This window comes from Cebidichthys violaceus, unplaced genomic scaffold (genome assembly GCF_023349555.1).
Source record: "Cebidichthys violaceus isolate CVI_PGR_0920_01 unplaced genomic scaffold, fCebVio1.0.p SCAF_46, whole genome shotgun sequence".
Lineage (NCBI taxonomy): Eukaryota > Metazoa > Chordata > Actinopteri > Perciformes > Stichaeidae > Cebidichthys > Cebidichthys violaceus.
This window is the reverse complement of record NW_027176661.1, coordinates 738,791-753,943: the sequence shown is the minus strand read 5'-3', so window position 1 is coordinate 753,943 and position 15,153 is coordinate 738,791. Positions and strand designations below refer to the sequence as shown.

General features: G+C 42.5%; 1 protein-coding gene across 1 annotated transcript; it reads right to left on the bottom strand.

Moving 5' to 3' along the window:
* Positions 1-1,920: 1,920 nt before the first annotated feature.
* gusb (glucuronidase, beta) lies at positions 1,921-14,590 on the bottom strand. The gene is made up of 12 exons (XM_068729480.1): positions 14,316-14,590; positions 9,375-9,560; positions 9,023-9,204; positions 7,893-8,035; positions 7,588-7,775; positions 7,113-7,265; positions 6,840-7,018; positions 6,163-6,309; positions 5,575-5,659; positions 3,917-4,093; positions 3,674-3,809; positions 1,921-2,762 (listed from the first exon to the last, which is right to left on the bottom strand). Exons 1-12 carry the CDS (start codon positions 14,532-14,534, stop codon positions 2,611-2,613), a joined length of 1,947 nt encoding a protein of 648 aa, XP_068585581.1. The 5' UTR covers positions 14,535-14,590; the 3' UTR covers positions 1,921-2,610.
* Between the last annotated feature and the right edge of the window lie 563 nt (positions 14,591-15,153).

Here is a 15,153-nt window from a genome sequence, read left to right as displayed (position 1 = left end):
GTGTAAAACTATTCCAAAGTTTATCCGTTACAAAAATCAAGTTAGTATTTTCCAGAGTGAGTGTTCGTAGTAGTAAATTTCCTCTTTGTGTCACTCTATCGCAGCTCAGCAAGGAAACAAAGGGAATTCTGTACCAGTAACCTTGGAAGACGATTTTATCAGTGTATATATTGCTCGAGCCTCATTAACTTCACAAACTGTTGAATATATTTTGGCACAGAACGAGGGCTGTGGATTTTGTCTCCCAAGCCTTCCATTGGAAGCGTGTAAATGAGGGAACAGGAGGAATGATTACAGCGAGAATGAAACTGTTTCAAGGTACACGAGGACATGTGAGCATTGTTTTAAGACAGATCTGAAGAAATTGTGAACCTGCTATTGGACCTCTAGTTTCACGTTCAAAATGTATGGTATAGAGATATTCTATCACTCCCTCCAGTAAATACACGACACCTTTAGTTCGTTTCCACTGATGGATTTATTCCTCGTCGTACGCCACCGTCCTCAATCCACCGTCGAACTATATAAATTACATTTAAACATACAAAACAATCTGACAATATTTACATAAACAGTTTTAAAAAAACGCAAATATGCACGATGACAGATTTACATGCGTTACGTACCTCACTGGCTGCACACAACCGAGAGGGAAATGAGTCCACTTGAACGTCCGATCAAAGCTGATCACTTTAACTTAAACAGTAACCCTTTAACTTCAGTTACTTTACTTCAACACCTTTAGCGACTTCTGCCGCTTCACGTCCTCCTGCTGTCACCGTGCCACGATCAAAACACGTCCCAGTACAACGACGCACGCAACAATAGTCCCCCCCCCCTTTATAGAAAACAAAATGAAAAACCCATACTCATAAAAACAAACCGTACAAACAACATATAAACAAGCATACTAACCAACGACATAAATATCCTTTATAGCTGTTAAAGATATCCCGATTAGTTTCTAATGTCAAAAACTACCACGACACAGGATCCAGAAGCGTCTAACCCCGGATAATCATCAGGTTGTTTTTTACTTTAGAAAGCTCCTTCCGAGCAAAAGAAATCATCACGCAACAGATTTCAAAGGTTTAGCAGCAACGCTCGTGATGAGTAGAGTAAACTTCATGTGAAGAATTGGTGGAATGCCCCTTTAAGCTCATTCTAAGACGTCTAATCAAGTCTTTTATCTTCTCTCGATCTGGCAATGGTTAGGTTGTAGCACTTTGAGTATCATTCTTTTAAGTTTAAAGGTAATTTTTCTAACATTTACTTATGTTAAATTTTTCTGTAACTTAACCCATAAATTAAATAAGGGCCTTCAGATAACTGGATGCAGATGCAATAAAATGCTATTGAACGCCAACCTTAGGTGACATAGTATATTAAATATCAACATCCCTCCTGTTGAGAGAATCATGCGTCTGAACCTCTGTCACCGTGACTAGAAAAAGTCTCTTTAATAATCAGCGCTGATACAGGGTCAGTTCATTGGATTAGTTGTTTCAGGAAAGGTGTTGAAACCGCAGTGTTTGACTCATTAATCTCCAGTTGTGCAACAGCGATTGTGTAAATGGCAATTATCCAAATCCAAAAAGCATTAAAGGGCTTTTTATAAAATGTCTATACCATCTTGTATGCATGTTGCCGCTGGCAGCCGCTGTACGTTTGAAAGAAACCTAAAGCGGTGCCTTCATATTTGTTCAGCTGTAACATGGAGGTCAGTCATGTGATGAGGGTACATGCAGAGTCACTGATAGTTCTAAAGTTGTACTGCGGTCATCATGCCACTTAACCCTTTAGCTGTATGTTGAGTTTTTGAAAGCATTCAGTCAGTGACTTGCAAAGTAGACTTCAATGTGCTTTACAAAAGTAATGTTGGGAATGCTTTGGGGAAAAAAAGAAAATACAGTTTGCATATTGAGGACATGTTTTGTCTTTAATAGCTTGATTCATTTCAAAATGTCTCTTTGTTTTCACATATAAAAATAAAACACTTATGATTGGATTCAGCATTGCAATTCACATTAACAGTATTAAGCACTTAGCTGAAACAAGCTCAGAAATGACGGCGGCTTCCAACAGATCAAACTGCTAAAACACTATTTTATGCATTTATTTAAGAAAATGTGTCAGAGGAGATAGTGTGGAAGCTCCCTTCCTTTACTGTTTGCTTGTAATGTGGCGTGCTTTCTCTGAACTCATACCACCTGACTGGAAGAAAGGTCGAAGCTAACCAGTGATGAAGGATTTTGACCGTGACCCTTGTATGATAGCAGTGGACAGCCCTGCCAAACATATGAATATGTATCAGAAAATCCTGTAACAACTAAATAAAGTGTTACACAGTCACTCATGGGTATCCTAAGAAAACAATATCACCAACATCATTATCATTAAAGCTGGAAGAAACATTCTATAGGGTTGGTGGTTTAGTTCAGAACTGCAGACCATAAGAGAAGCGTAGCTGAATGTCACGGTGGTTTAAATCGTTAAACCAACTAAACTGCCTCAAGAAACTGACAGAATTTTACCAGCATGTTTTCCATGAGGCATATGGTTTACATGGGATCGAGCCTGTCCTGGACCGGGTGCCCCAACTGGCGGGTGTTAGAGTGAGCAGGGGTACTTGGTCCAAGGAGGTAGTCGGCCCGTTTCATTGGCCAGTCTCCAGTACCTCTCCTTCAGGATGAATGCTGCCGCTTTGGGCTGCCTCTGCCTGCTGAAAACACCCTTCTTGTTCCCCACAACACGCATAATCCCTGCAGACACAAGAGGGATCAACAAGAACCTCGTCATGCTCGGGGCCCAAAAACAGAGGAACCTTTTGAAATGTTACGCAACATAAGAAACCGTAATATCCCTGCATGATTCTAACAATATTAGGTTACTGATCATCAGTTCAGTTCATAGAGAGGATGTCGGAGTGAATCTGGTGTAGGAAGGTCTGGACAGGGTTTAGACAGTCTCTTCAATTTCAGCATTAAGTAAATACTGCTCTGCTCACAACATGTCTGACCAACATACCAAATCCAAAGGAAATATGTATTTTACTATCATAATTCATATTTGAGAAGCTGGAACCAGCAAATTAAATTTTTTCTTAAAAATGAATTGATAGTAATTAATCTAAGGCTGCAACTAATTTATTTTGTTTGTTTTTTATCAATCAATTTAACGATTATTTTTCAATTAATCTATCAATTATTTTCTAAATTGGTTGATTAATCCTTTGTTTAACTTACCAATAAATAATAACTATAACTTCTAACTAATATTTTATTCAAGTATAATAATGCAACTAATACAAATTATATATATATATATTACACTATAATATAATAATACAATACTCTAATATCATACAATAATATTATAGTATTGTATTTTATTATTCAATTTTCTCCTAGTTTTGTATTGTATGTGTCCAAAGTGAATTAATGAAGATAAAAATAAACCTTTACAGCATGACGTTAATGTAAATCTTTTACTTGTATAGGTCTATATGCACATAAACAAACCGTCACTGTCATTCACATAATCAGCTATGTGTTGTTCCACGTTTCGAGAAACAAATATCTGAACTCAGGACACTAACAGGAGCGGAGTATGAGCTGGGAGAAATGACTACAGGTCTGGTTTTACAGGTCGCCATGTTCTCCGGCTGCCGTACCTTGTGAAGTCATGAAGTCTGCAAAGTTCCAGATGAGTTCACCTATGACGTACTGCTTCCTCTTCTGGTCGAACACGTTGTGGTAGCTCTGCAGGACTACCTTCTGGTACTCTTCAGTAAACATCACGGGTGGATCCTGCAGAGAAAAAAGACAGCTTTCTTACCACAAACATGCTAAGACCGATGTGGGCGGGCTGGGCATTACAGTCAGACAGTTGGACATGTATGGGTACGAGTCCTCACACTGTGAAGCCCCGGCACCGTATCCGCTCCATATTCGCTCTGGATGATGGGTTTCTGGTACTTTCTGTACCAGTTCTCAAACTGAGTGTTGAGCTGGATGGGGATGACCTCCGGGTGGCCCGGATCGTGGTACCAGGAGAAGTAACTGTTTACGCAGATGACGTCCACATAGGGAGCCTAGAGACGAGACAAAAGACTGAATATGACACGCAGAGAGACTCTTCAACACGCCCATGACATTCCTGTTGTTAAACACAGTTTGATCAGTTCTTTATGAGCCTAAATTGTAAATATATGCTGTGATAACCCCTTTTTGTAGATCCAATGCATCTTTTCATAATAAAGCAACTGATTTTCTACTAGTAGTAATTTCCTGTAATGGGGCAAATACAAACCAGTATTCCCACAACGCTAAAGTGAATGTTTTTCACTATGGAGGGGTAGCTTTCTCACTTTTGGCCATGATAGAGTGTAGCAGCAGCAACTGCTCACAGGTTATTGGCCCTGAGGTAAATGAATAGTGTCTGAAGGTGGTCAGAGACGAAGCTACCAAGTACAGCCTGATATTCCTCACAGAAAAGGAATGCGAGGCATGTCAACAACATAGTTTGATATCGGGTCAACAACCTAAGAAGCTCAGCAGGAAAGCTTGACAGCTCTTACTCCCCCCCTTTTTTTTTTTTTTTTTTTATAAATCAGGCCTTAATGTTGAAAACAACTGAGTTTTTGGGTATGAAACAGTCTCAATTTAAAACTGATGAAACCTTTTTATGATCCACATAAGCAAATGGAACCATCAGCAACAAGATTGGTCTTTTCTATTTAGCCTGTGTGTACATTCTCACGTTTGGCAGTGTTAGCCACTTAAAAAAGGAAGCAGCTGCAGATTTTCTTCTTTAGAGATTTTTATATTTGACATATTTTATGGCTGATACTAGGGAAGGATCAGCAAATAATTTAGCAACAATTAAAATCAGAATCTGACGACAGTTGTAGCGTTATTTGTTTACGCTCCCAGCACTGTCAATCAAATCTGATCAAACCCCACCCACACGGACCTTAAAATGTGAGTTTTTAGTATCACGCACACATTCTGCTAACAGCTAGCCAACCTTTTTATAGTTCAAACGACCGTAAAGCGAAGCTTAACACCAGACTGTAAAGCAGCGCTTTGCTGCTCTCACTTGGTCGTCAGTTTAAAGTGCGTTTCACCTCTGACCACAGCACGCATCACTGATGGTGATGTCACTGTGTACTGACAAACCCTGGAGTACACATCTACATCACTGCAGCAAAGTGAGTGTTTAAGGACCAGTGTGCAGGATTTAGGGGGCTCTATTGGCAGAAATGGAGTATAATATTCATATCTATGTTTTCATTCGTGTGAATCTGAGAATCATTGTTAGAATGAGCCCTTGATGTCTACATAGGAAACTACTAATGTGTTGAATAACAAACATCCTGATCCCTGGCTCCAGCTAGTCTCATGTCAATGTGTCCTTGAACAAGACACTTAACCCCAAAATTGCTCCCGTAGCTGCGTCTACGGTGTGTAGATACAGAATTGTAAGTCGCTTTGGATAAAAGCGTCTGCTAAATGACTGTAATGTAATGTAATGTAACATGCTTTGCAGGTTTTCACTGTTGATAAAACTCACCCCTTTATCCCTGGCATAGTTACTGTCTGAAACAAAAGTGACGGGCCGGGTTGGATCCAGACCTTTGGTATGTTTTATCAAGGTCCTGCAGGAAAAACAAGTTCTTCTTTTAAGATTACAGTGTTATATAATCACAACAATGTCCCTGTGCATACCTCTTTAATTGGAAAAACTGCCCGAGTTTTTTACAACTTCAGTGTCACAAAGCACGTCTGTGCATGTACTCCATATTTCCTGCATACTGCTTTACTTGATGGGAACGATGGTACCTGGGCGGGTCGAGTTGTACTTCCTGAAGTCTCAGGCTGTTACTGAGCTCCAGCTGTGTGTGTTCAGGGCAGGTTCATGACTACTCTTACTGCATTCCACGTATCAGAGTAAAGAGATTGGCTGTGACTGAATAACAAACCAGCATCTTGCATACAAAAAGTTTAAAGCTTCACACTTTTGTTTGTGGATTTGAGAGGCATCTCCATCCTGGTAGCCCAGTTCTTGTCCATCTTTATCAATTGAAGCTAAAAATGCACAAAAGGAAACAACTTAAAAAGGGGCAGTTGAGTCAGTTTGTGTATGACGACCAGCACTCACTTGAAATAGAAGTCAGCAGGGGGCATCTCTGCAGCCGGCTCATTGGCTACTGACCACATGACCACAGAGGCGTGGTTCTTGTCCCGACGTAGGAGCTCGTCCATGACGACCAGGTGATGGGCCAGGGAGGCGTTTCCGAAACTGCGACTACATCAGCAAGGCACAAATAACACAGATGACATTTTTGGAAAAGCTAGACTTAACACACCAGATCCACCCGTCATTTCAGGTTACCAGGTCTCAAACCAGCCACAAGACAAAGCACTCTATCAACATCTGTATGCAAAAACAGTGAGGACAGGCCAACTTGTGTGCCCTGGCATGATTAGTTACCTTTTTAACTCGTAACTCGTAACTCAACCTCCATTTCCTTTTTGCAAATGAAAGTCAGATTTTTGCACCTATTTTGCAGACTGTGTGCAGACATTCATATCCATTGGAAATAGGTGTGTCAACACGGTGTAAGAGTGTTGCACAATCTTAACAGGGTGAAGTTTCTTGCAAGTGCAGTATATCTTTGTTGATGTTAACAGCTGTCGGGAGGTTTTACAGAAATGGACAGCACACTCTCCTCTGCCTCCGTTCCTGTCCTCATACACTGTGATGATGTTGCCCACTGTGACCCCCTCAAACACACAGCAACGTGACCATTAGGTGTGTTTCATCATGACACTTACATGTCTTTGATGCCCACGCCCGGGCACTCATCTATCACCACGATACCGTGGCGGTCACACATCTGCAAGATCTCCTCTGCGTAGGGGTAGTGGCTGGTGCGGAACGAGTTGGCCCCCAACCATTTCAACAAGTTAAAGTCTTTCACAATGAGGGGCCAGTCCAAGCCTTTACCTCGAATCTAAGACACAAAGTAAACAGAGGAAGTCAGGATTGGATTATCGGACTGGATCAACTTTTGGTAAAAGGTCTTGCTTCCCTCTAGTGGTACTCACGTCAGAGTCCTCATGTTTATTGACTCCATGGAAGTAAAAGGACTTGTTGTTGATGAGGAACTGGGTGCTGGTAACGTTAACTGTGCGGATGCCAACTGGTAGGGTGTACACATCCTCGTACGCAGATCTCTCATCGGCTGCCATTAAGCGAACCTAGATGTTAAAATGCAAACGTCAGAGACATCCGTTTCAGCAGACGTTGCAAATAGAAGAGGTTTTACTGAATACCCAACAACTACAGTGGGTTCAGGAGTCCATTCAAAGTGCCGCAAATATCAGGAGAAGAAGAAAAGTGATGGAGCAGAATCACAGGAACTAGAAAGAGAGTTCACCCTCGTAATGGCCAACTATAATCAATAACATATTATTCTTTCTCAAGCCAACCGCCTTATTACCGTCGCAAATCTAGCGGCAATGCTCATGTGACCCGCACCTCAAAGAAACGTTTCACATGCATGTAAATATGTCGTCTTACCTCCATAGAGTAAAGGTAACCTGGGTTCTCATGCATCAAGTACGGCCACCACAAATTGACATCAGTTACTTTGAGGACTCCAGACGGCCCGCTGGAGGAGGCCACACAGCGGCCATCTTTGTCCATCAAAGTGACCTTCAGGGTGGCTGAGGCGGCATCTTGGACGGACACCTTGTATTTAACGAGGCCTGAAATGAAGGGACAACTACTCTCAGTTAAATCACACGTAGCTTCTCTGAGCAGTTTTCTCTCAAGTGATTTGAAATCAATTAGTCATTTAATTATAGTCACAAACACTCATTTACCAGTGTTATCCAAGAAGTCAGTCACCACAGTGATGTCATCCACATAAGCCTTAGGAGTAGTATACAGCAATACAGGGCGATGGATGCCAGCGTAGTTGAAGAAATCAAAGTAGATGTTTTGCACAAAGTATCCATCGGGGTACCTGTTGAGCAGTTACATTTTCCTCATTATCCGAACTGATGAGCAACATTACACACATTTTAATCCCGCCCACATACAACATCAAACTAAGCATGAATAGTTGACAGTTGAAAATATAAATGGTCAACAGCAACTGAATTTTCTGACAATTCGTCACAGTAAAACTGATGAAAGCAGCCGAAGGCTCAGTACAGGAGTAATGACGTAACCATGTTAAAATCTGTAATTTCTCAAAACTTTAAAAAGATATCAACAAATATTATATAAAGATATTTTAAAGTGAAATTGCTGTGATCTGTTTAAAGTTCAAATTACTTGTCTAGCTTGAAAAACTTAATTCCCAGTATAAAACACTGACTTTAAACATGTGAATCGAAGCAAATCAAAGTTAGTTTTATGGGGCCATAACTACTGTGGAAAAACTGTGGAAAAACTACTTGCAAATGTGTGTGGAGAGTTGTGTAACTGCAGCTCAATCTGTGTGTGCGTAATTCAGATTTGTTCATGTTTAAAAGAATCTCTAAATGCATACTGAGATATGTGAACGTCTATGGGAATCTGCCAGTGTGTATTCAGAATCGTATTTCCAGCTCATGTAGCAAAATACACTTCAGCCAATACTATCCATGTACGCATTTACAGATGTGTCTACACAATTACCAATCTCACTCGCTAATCTAAATACAGATTTGTACATATTTACAAATCTGGATGTGCACTCATGGATTCTGAATACACATAGGCAGAGTCCCGTACACGTTCACAACTCTCAGTAAGCATTTTGAGATTTATCTACACAACAACAAATCTGATAACGCAAACACAGACTGTGATTCGGTTACACAACTCTCTACACACATTTGCAAATAGTTTTGCTACAATAATGGCCCCATGTAGTTTGCATCAGTGAAGTGAACATGCAAAAAAAAAAATGTAGGCGTTCGTTTTAGTCAGTGTTTCACTTTCAAATAAAAAAGACTGAGTTTACTTGGTGCGGTCATTCATGTGCTGGATGGTTCCTGGTGGAAGAGTGTCCAGAGACAGAGTGTTGTTGACAGCAATGGTGATCCTGCACGGTTGAGTGGGGTCCTTGCGGATTACAGCGCCTATCTCAGCCTCAAAAGGAAGATGGCCACCTTTATGCTCCGTCACTTTCACCCCGTTCACCCACTGCAAAGGGTAGAGACAACAAAACCATATTAGCCTGACCGCATTATTACAAGATGTGTATAATGTAAAGGGGATGGGTGTCATATTTTAAAAACAGCAAGAAGTGAAGCAGATGACTTATTTTTCCAACTCTGCCCGTTGTGGATAGGGAGGGTACGTGTGATACTCACCACTACTGAATAATAGTGAGCACTTCCCACTCTGATCACAACTCTTGTTCCTTCGTCGGCGATCCAGCGGGCAGGTACCACCACCTCTCTCTCATACCAAACCCAGCCAATGAAATCTCTCAGTGCGGGGTCCTGGGTGATGTCATTGTAGCTGGCAGGAACTGGCATGTCGATCACTGGGCCAGTCTACGGAAAATAAAGCGTCACTGAAGGGCAATAATGTAGTTCTGACGGTGGATCTGCTGTACTCAGTGGTGAGTTTGTAGTTACGAGGATGACTATGATCAGGAATATTAATAATATCATGATAAGGGAGATAATAATGGTATTTCCCGTGATCATTTTGCTCCTATGGCAATGGTTGGGTCCCAAACACAAGATAAATCTGAGGGATCACAAGATGGTTGACGGAGACAAAGTTAAAATACATTTCTGTTACAATTATGTATATAGTTTTGGACTTTTCTGTTTGTTTGTTTTTAGGTAAAACTGGATATTTTTATGTTCTTAAAAACTGAAACAATCTCTGAAGAAAATAAATAAATAACCCTGCTGCTCACAAGAAATGTCCACACTAAGGCCTTAACCTGTGATGAGGGGAGTCACCAAGTAGGGGCCACAAGCCGAAATGGTTGTTATCACTGTCCTATGGTATTAGGATTATGTTTCAATGGGCTATATGGACTTGAGAGTGCCTGTGAAACCGATATGAAGTTGGACAGAATATGGTAAATATTACTTTAATTAACAATTTAAATATCCACAACTATCCACGAAGAGGCTGGTGGAACATTCTTCTCCAGTAGTATCACTATAATATTTTATGGGCATACAGTGTGTCACTGTGATACTCAGCTGTAAGTTTCTGCAGACTTTAATGTACTTTGTTGTGTTCTGCACCCCCTATGGAGTGCTAAGTAAATGCACTTTTACGTGTTTTTGACCCATATATATATATATATATATATATATATATATATATATATATATATATATATATATATATATATATATATATATATATATATATATATATATTGTTAAAATGTAAGCCTATTTTTCATGTTCTCAGGTTACATGACTGTAAATATTGTTTACTCTTAGCGACACAAGAGCGCGCAAGAGCACACACAATAATTAATGTGATGAATGTTCATGTATTGTATTTTGACTTAATGGACTTCCCGTACATGGACATTTTTATGCGTGACGTTTTTCATATTCCAGTCAGTCCGCGCTCAACCCAACTGGCAGATGGCCACATTTCATTGTTCTGAAATAAATTTCCTAAAATGAGAGAAGTCGTCAGCCTCCTTCCTACGCATCGTCAGCAGCACCACTCTGCTGATAAAACTCAACAGGTTATGGGCCCAGGAGACGTTTGGAGGAGAAGATAGTCGACGAAAGCCAAGAAAGTTGCAACGGATCGCGTGCTGAGGAAGGCTGCTAACCTGAGGAGAGGGGCAAGCTAGCATGGCAGAGCAACGAAGGGCAAGTAGCAGCAGGCTACATCGACTGGTATTCGACGGCGACGAGGCAAAGTATGAAGTTTGGGAAACTAAATTGTTGGGACACTTTCGTTTATTAGGGCTGAAAGACACTGTGTTGAATGAGCCAGTAGCAGAAGCTGAAATAGCAGCAGATCCTGAGAAAAACGCGGACGCGCATGCAGAGTTGATCCTACTGCTAGATGACAAAAGTCTGTCTCTGGTAATGAGAGATGCGCAAGATGATGGCAGAAAAGCGTTAAATATTCTGAAAGACTATTATGCAGGGACGGGAAAGCCTCGTATAATTAGTTTGTACACCACGCTGACCTCACTTCAAAAGTCCATCGGCGAAAGTGTAATGGACTATATCATTAGAGCAGAGACCGCCATAACTGCCCTGAGAAGCGCGGGAGAAACGCTGGGGGACGGTTTGCTGGTGGCTATGGTGCTGAAGGGATTGCCAGAGAGCTTCAAGCCATTCGCAATTCATGTGGCGCACACCTACGACAACATCACGTTTGCTGACTTCAAGACCAAATTGCGGAGTTTCGAGGAAACCGAGATCATCAGAGCAACCGGGTCGAACGACGACAGCGTGAAGAAGACCCAGGGGAGAACCGGACGGCGACCTCCCAAGGCTAGCAGCGCACATGGACCGGGCAAAGACGACAGCGAGATGGTGTGCTTCAAGTGCGGGACCAAGGGGCACCGAGCGAGAGCGTGTCGACAGAAGACGTGGTGTAGTGTTTGCAAAAGTGACACACACAGGGACGCGACATGCAGACGAAAAGACAAAGACAGAGACCGAAGGGACGGCGTGAGCAAAGTGTCGGAGAATGCTGAGGTAAAGGAGGACTTCGCGTTCAAGATGGCGGACGGACGGGCCAGTGACCAGCGGCAGCCGGCGCGCACCATCCAGGAGAGGGGCCTGATGGTGGACACCGGGGGCACATCCCACGTCATCAACGACATCGCCTTGTTCACAAGTTTCGACAGCACCTTCAGGCCGGAGACTCACAGCGTCGAGTTGGCTGATGGGACCAGATGCAGCGGCGTCGCTCAGCGGAGAGGCACGGCAGTGGTTACCCTCATCGACAGCAGTGGACGGCGGTGCAATGCGAAACTGTTGGACGCTCTGTATGTGCCGTCGTACCCGCAGAACATTTTCTCGGTGAAGGCAGCAACCACGAATGGGTCCACAGTCGTCTTCAAAGAAGACAATGATGTCTTGATAACCAGATATGGTACCAGGTTTGACATTCATGTGTATGGCAGGTTGTACTACCTGCACACTGAGATTGAGTCAACTGATGATAAGTGTAATGCAACCCACGACATCCAAGCATGGCATGAGATACTAGGCCACTGTAACTATGATGATGTGCTTAGGTTACATGATGTTGTTGATGGTATGCAGATCAAGGGGAAAATGAGTAAGCCTGAGCAAGAGTGTGAGGTGTGTATTCAAGGGAAGTTTACACAAACTAGAAATAGGAACCCCGATGCCAGAGCAAAGGCTCCTTTAGAAATGGTACACACAGACCTTGCAGGTCCAATAGCCACTGAGTCATTAGATGGGTACAAATATGCATAGTCTTTTACTGATGATTACTCAAATGCAGTGTTTGTTTACTTTCTAAAGAAAAAGAGTGACGCAGTGCAGGCAACTGAAAAATTCCTTGCAGATGTATCCCCTTATGGGAAGGTGAAGTGTATGCGATCTGATAATGGAACTGAGTTCACAGGTGGTGATTTCCAGGCGCTGCTGAGGAAAAGCAAAATTAGGCATGAGACGACAGCTCCGTACTCACCGCACCAAAATGGAACAGCAGAACGTGGGTGGCGTACTCTTTTCGAGATGGGCAGGTGCATGCTAATTGAAAGTGAGTTACCAAAACACCTTTGGCACTACGCAGTACAAACAGCAGCAATGGTACGCAACAGATGCTTGAACAAGCGCACAGGGCTGACTCCTTACGAGATGTTGACAAACAAAAAGCCCAATGTGTCCAGAATGCAACGATTCGGGTCTGTTTGCTACACTTATAAGCAGGAAAAGGGAAAGCTTGACTCCAGGTGTGATCAGGGGCGTTTTGTGGGGTACGACAAAAATAGCCCAGCGTATTTGGTGTATCACCCAAATACAAACAAAGTGCAAAAACACAGGCTGGTGAAATTTGTGAGCAAAACAGCTGCAGAAAAACAAACACAGACAGATGAGCCAGATCTAAATGATGACAGTGTGGGGCACAGAGTCAGGACTAGGGGGACGCAGGGGGTCAACAGGAGTGCAGAAAAGGCTCTAGAGCAAAATGAACCCGGTAAAAGTCCACATTGCGATAGTCCAAGGGCAGCAAATGAGTCTACTGAGCATAATGAAACTGGAAGTGTTACAAGCGTCGATCCTGAGAGTAGGCGGTATCCAACAAGAGAAAGGAGGGCACCAAATTACCTAGGCGACTTCGTAACAGAAGACCGTGATAGTGACGGGATGCATGTCACAGTAGACTACTGCTGCAGAGCAGTTTGTGGCATTCCGCAAACTTATGGTGAAGCAATGCAGTCAGACAATTCAAAAGAATGGAGAAAAGCAATGGATGAGGAAATCCAGTCTCTAAATGAGAATAAAACCTTTACCCTGACAACACTACCCGTGGGCAAGAAACCAGTGGGGGGTAGGTGGGTTTACACAATCAAGTCTGGTGTAGATGGGAATGACCAGTACAAGGCTCGATTTGTCGCCAAGGGCTGCAGCCAGAAAATGGGAGTAGACTATGGGGAAACGTTTTCACCTACAGCAGATCTAACCAGTGTTAGAATTGTGCTACTGATGAAATGGTCGCTGATGTGATGACGAAGCCTGTCAGCAAGTTCAAACTGGGAAAGTTTGCAGGTCTTCTTTTTGGTGACTAATATGTGTAAGCCAAAGGTACACATTTGTTCAATCTTGTTTTGGTGTTTTTGTGTTACCAACCTGAGTACAAGTGGGGGTGTTAAAATGTAAGCCTATTTTTCATGTTCTCAGGTTACATGACTGTAAATATTGTTTACTCTTAGCGACACAAGAGCGCGCAAGAGCACACACAATAATTAATGTGATGAATGTTCATGTATTGTATTTTGACTTAATGGACTTCCCGTACATGGACATTTTTATGCGTGACGTTTTTCATATTCCAGTCAGTCCGCGCTCAACCCAACTGGCAGATGGCCACATTTCATTGTTCTGAAATAAATTTCCTAAAATGAGAGAAGTCGTCAGCCTCCTTCCTACGCATCGTCAGCAGCACCACTCTGCTGATAAAACTCAACACACATATATATATATATATATATATATATATATATAAAAAAAAAATATTTAAAACGTTATTTTACTTTCTTTGTCAAAACAAACAGTGAGCTGCTTTACTTTGCCAGCAGCGCTGCTGTTAGCTTCCGCCGTGCTCACCTCTGCCAGGCGACTTTTGTACCATGCCCTCTCGAAGCCCTGGTTCCTGTTGGGGGACCCGTCAGCCCTGAAGTTCCACAGCCCGTTCAGCTCCTTTACTTCTCGGGAGGAAGACTCCCGGGGGAAGAGCATGCCGGCGTCCAGCAGACATGCCGCTTCAAACACGGCAAACAGGCACAAGACGCGGAACACGCCGCCGAGCCTTTCGGGTCTAGACATCCTGGGAAACTTCTCCAATCCCCACCTCGGTAAGCAGCTCCGTGGTCCTCTTTGCTGATTCGGTCACGTGGTTTGTTCCGAAGTCATGTGACCGCAGAGCTGCTCTCTCGCGTTGCCTTCAGGTACGGTCGGGAAATTCTCGACTGAAAGGTGAGCTGAACGTCGTTTAACGTTATCATACACCACCCAAGAAGAAAGAAACAACAGATGTAAACATGTGTTTAGGTCCAACCAAATCATGAATATATTATGAGATAACATGTTCAGTATTTGCTTTATTATTCAATATTGTATTCTACTTGGAGGACTGAATTTAGCAGCATGTCGTACGTCTCCACCAAATGAAAAGCCCTGGCCTGGCTGGCTCATTTCACTGTCGTCAAAGATGCAAACATATAAATAATCCACAACACGAGGAAACCTAATACTTTATTCTGAAGACACACTGCACTGGTTCTAAATCGTCATCCCGGATGCAACGTTGAAAGGATTACACTGGATGGCGCCAGATGCTCGTACATTTAAGTGAACAGCAGAGCGCGACATAGAAGCGTCAGCTCACTGATTTTGTAAAATGGTCCAACAGAGACCACATTTTCATTCAGCACGTGGACGGATT

Bases quoted from the DNA above. Each gene is read 5' to 3' on its own strand.
- gusb (XM_068729480.1), bottom strand. From the start codon at position 14,534: ATGTCTAGACCCGAAAGGCTCGGCGGCGTGTTCCGCGTCTTGTGCCTG. The intron at 9,205-9,374 runs GTGAGTATCACA...TACCCTTTGCAG, and splicing joins CTCACTATTATTCAGTAGTG to TGGGTGAACGGGGTGAAAGT. The intron at 7,266-7,587 runs GTAAGACGACAT...TTTAACATCTAG, and splicing joins GTTACCTTTACTCTATGGAG to GTTCGCTTAATGGCAGCCGA.